General features: G+C 45.8%; 1 protein-coding gene across 1 annotated transcript; it reads right to left on the minus strand.

Annotated features, from left to right (window-relative positions):
• Positions 1 to 296: 296 nt before the first annotated feature.
• LOC119571873 (cell wall protein RTB1-like) lies at positions 297 to 1,703 on the minus strand. Its single transcript, XM_037918977.1, has one exon. The coding sequence runs from the start codon at positions 1,701 to 1,703 to the stop codon at positions 297 to 299; it is 1,407 nt and encodes a 468-aa protein (XP_037774905.1).
• Between the last annotated feature and the right edge of the window lie 219 nt (positions 1,704 to 1,922).

Genomic DNA, 1,922 nt, shown 5'->3' on the forward strand with positions numbered 1-1,922 from the left:
AGTAATGATAGTAATGAATGATGATGGTATGGATAATAATAGTGACAGGAAAGAATAGCAATAATGATAATTGGAATATAAATAATAATAACAATATGAACAGACACACAAAAACAAGAATAAAACGAGAGGAAGAGGAAGAGACAGAGAAAGAGAAAGAGAGAGAAGGAGAAAAAAAGAAAGAGAGAGAAAAAGAGAAAGAGAGAGAAAGAGAAGGAGAGAAAGAGAAAGAGAGAGAAAGAGAAAGAGAGAGAAAGAAAGAGAACTCTATCCTACGTGTTTCGTGTTCATGTTACTTACTCACTAGAAACACTTGTTACCCGAGCATCTCCTGATTCCCTGGTTCCTGCCCGTTTAATGTCTACGTTTGTGGGACAGTGTCGTTTGTGGGACAGTGTCGTTTGTGGGACAGTGTCGTTTGTGGGACAGCGTCGTTTGTGGGACAGTGTCGTTTGGGGGACAGTGTTGTTTGTGGGACGTGTCGTTTGTGGGACAGTGTCGTTTGTGGGACAATGTTGTTTGTGGACAGTGGGTTTTTTGTGGGAACAGTGTGTTTGTGGGCCAGTGTCGTTTGTGGAACGCGTCGTTTGTGGACAGTGTTGTTTGTTGGGGCAGTGTGTTTTTTGGCACAGGGGTCGTTGTGGGACAGTGTCGTTTGTGGACAGTGTCGTTTGTGGGGCAGTGTCGTTTTTGGACAGTGTCGTTTGTGGGACAGTGTCGTTTTTGGGACAGTGTCGTTTGTGGGACAGTGTCGTTTGTGGGACAGTGTCGTTTGTGGGACAGCGTCGGTTTGTGGACGTGTAGTTTGTGGGACAGTGTCTTTGTGGGCAGTGTCGTTTGTGGACAGTGTCGTTTGTGGGGCAGTGTTCGTTTGTGGGACAGTGTCCGTTTGTGGACAGTTGTCGTTTGTGGGACAGTGTCGTTTGTGGGACAGTGTCGTTTGTGGGACAGTGTCGTTTGTGGGACTGTGTCGTTTGTGGGACAGTGTCGTTTGTGGGACAGTGTCGTTTGTGGGACAGCGTCGTTTGTGGGACAGGGGTCGTTTGTGGGGCAGTGTCGTTTGTGGGACAGTGTCGTTTGTGGGACAGTGTCGTTTGTGGGGCGGTGTCGTTTGTGGGGAAAGTGTCGTTTGTGGGACAGTGTTGTTTGTGGGACAGCGTCGTTTGTGGGACAGTGTTGTTTGTGGGACAGTGTTGTTTGTGGGACAGTGTCGTTTGTGGGAGTGTGTTTGTGGGACAGTGTCGTTTGTGGGACAGTGTCGTTTGTGGGACAGTGTTGTTTGTGGGACAGTGTCGTTTGTGGGACAGTGTCGTTTGTGGGACAGTGTCGTTTGTGGGACAGTGTCGTTTGTGGGACAGTGTCGTTTGTGGGGACAGTGTCGTTTGTGGGACAGTGTTGTTTGTGGGACAGTGTTTGTTTGTGGGACAGTGTCGTTTGTGGGACAGTGTCGTTTGTGGGACAGTGTTGTTTGTGGGACTGTGTCGTTTGTGGGACAGTGTTTTTTGTGGGACAGTGTTGTTTGTGGCACAGTATTGTTTGTGGGACAGCGTCGTTTCTGATTGTACATATCGACGTCTGGTCATTGTGGCATGTTTTGCTCCTGATGAACAATGCAGTCTTACTAGTAAATGTTCTCTTATATCTTTACCAGCACTGCGTTGATCAAAGCAACTGTCGTATTGAGGGAGTTGCGAGCTATCCATGTTCTTACATATATACTATAAGCATGTTTCTTCTTCTTCTTCTTCTTCTTCTTATTCTTATTCTTATTCTACTTCTTCTTCTTCTTCTTCTTCTTCACCCCCTCCTCCTCCTTCTTCTTGTTCTTCTTCTTCCTCTCCTTTCTTTTCTATTTTTTCCTCTTCTCATCATTCTTCTTCTTCGTTTTCTTTTTCTTCTTTTTCTTCAAGAACAACAACAAT

The sequence above is a fragment of the Penaeus monodon genome, unplaced genomic scaffold (genome assembly GCF_015228065.2).
Source record: "Penaeus monodon isolate SGIC_2016 unplaced genomic scaffold, NSTDA_Pmon_1 PmonScaffold_8435, whole genome shotgun sequence".
NCBI lineage: Eukaryota > Metazoa > Arthropoda > Malacostraca > Decapoda > Penaeidae > Penaeus > Penaeus monodon.

Excerpts from the sequence above, each read along its gene's own strand:
- LOC119571873 (XM_037918977.1), bottom strand. The coding sequence starts at position 1,703 with ATGGATAGCTCGCAACTCCCTCAATACGACAGTTGCTTTGATCAACGC.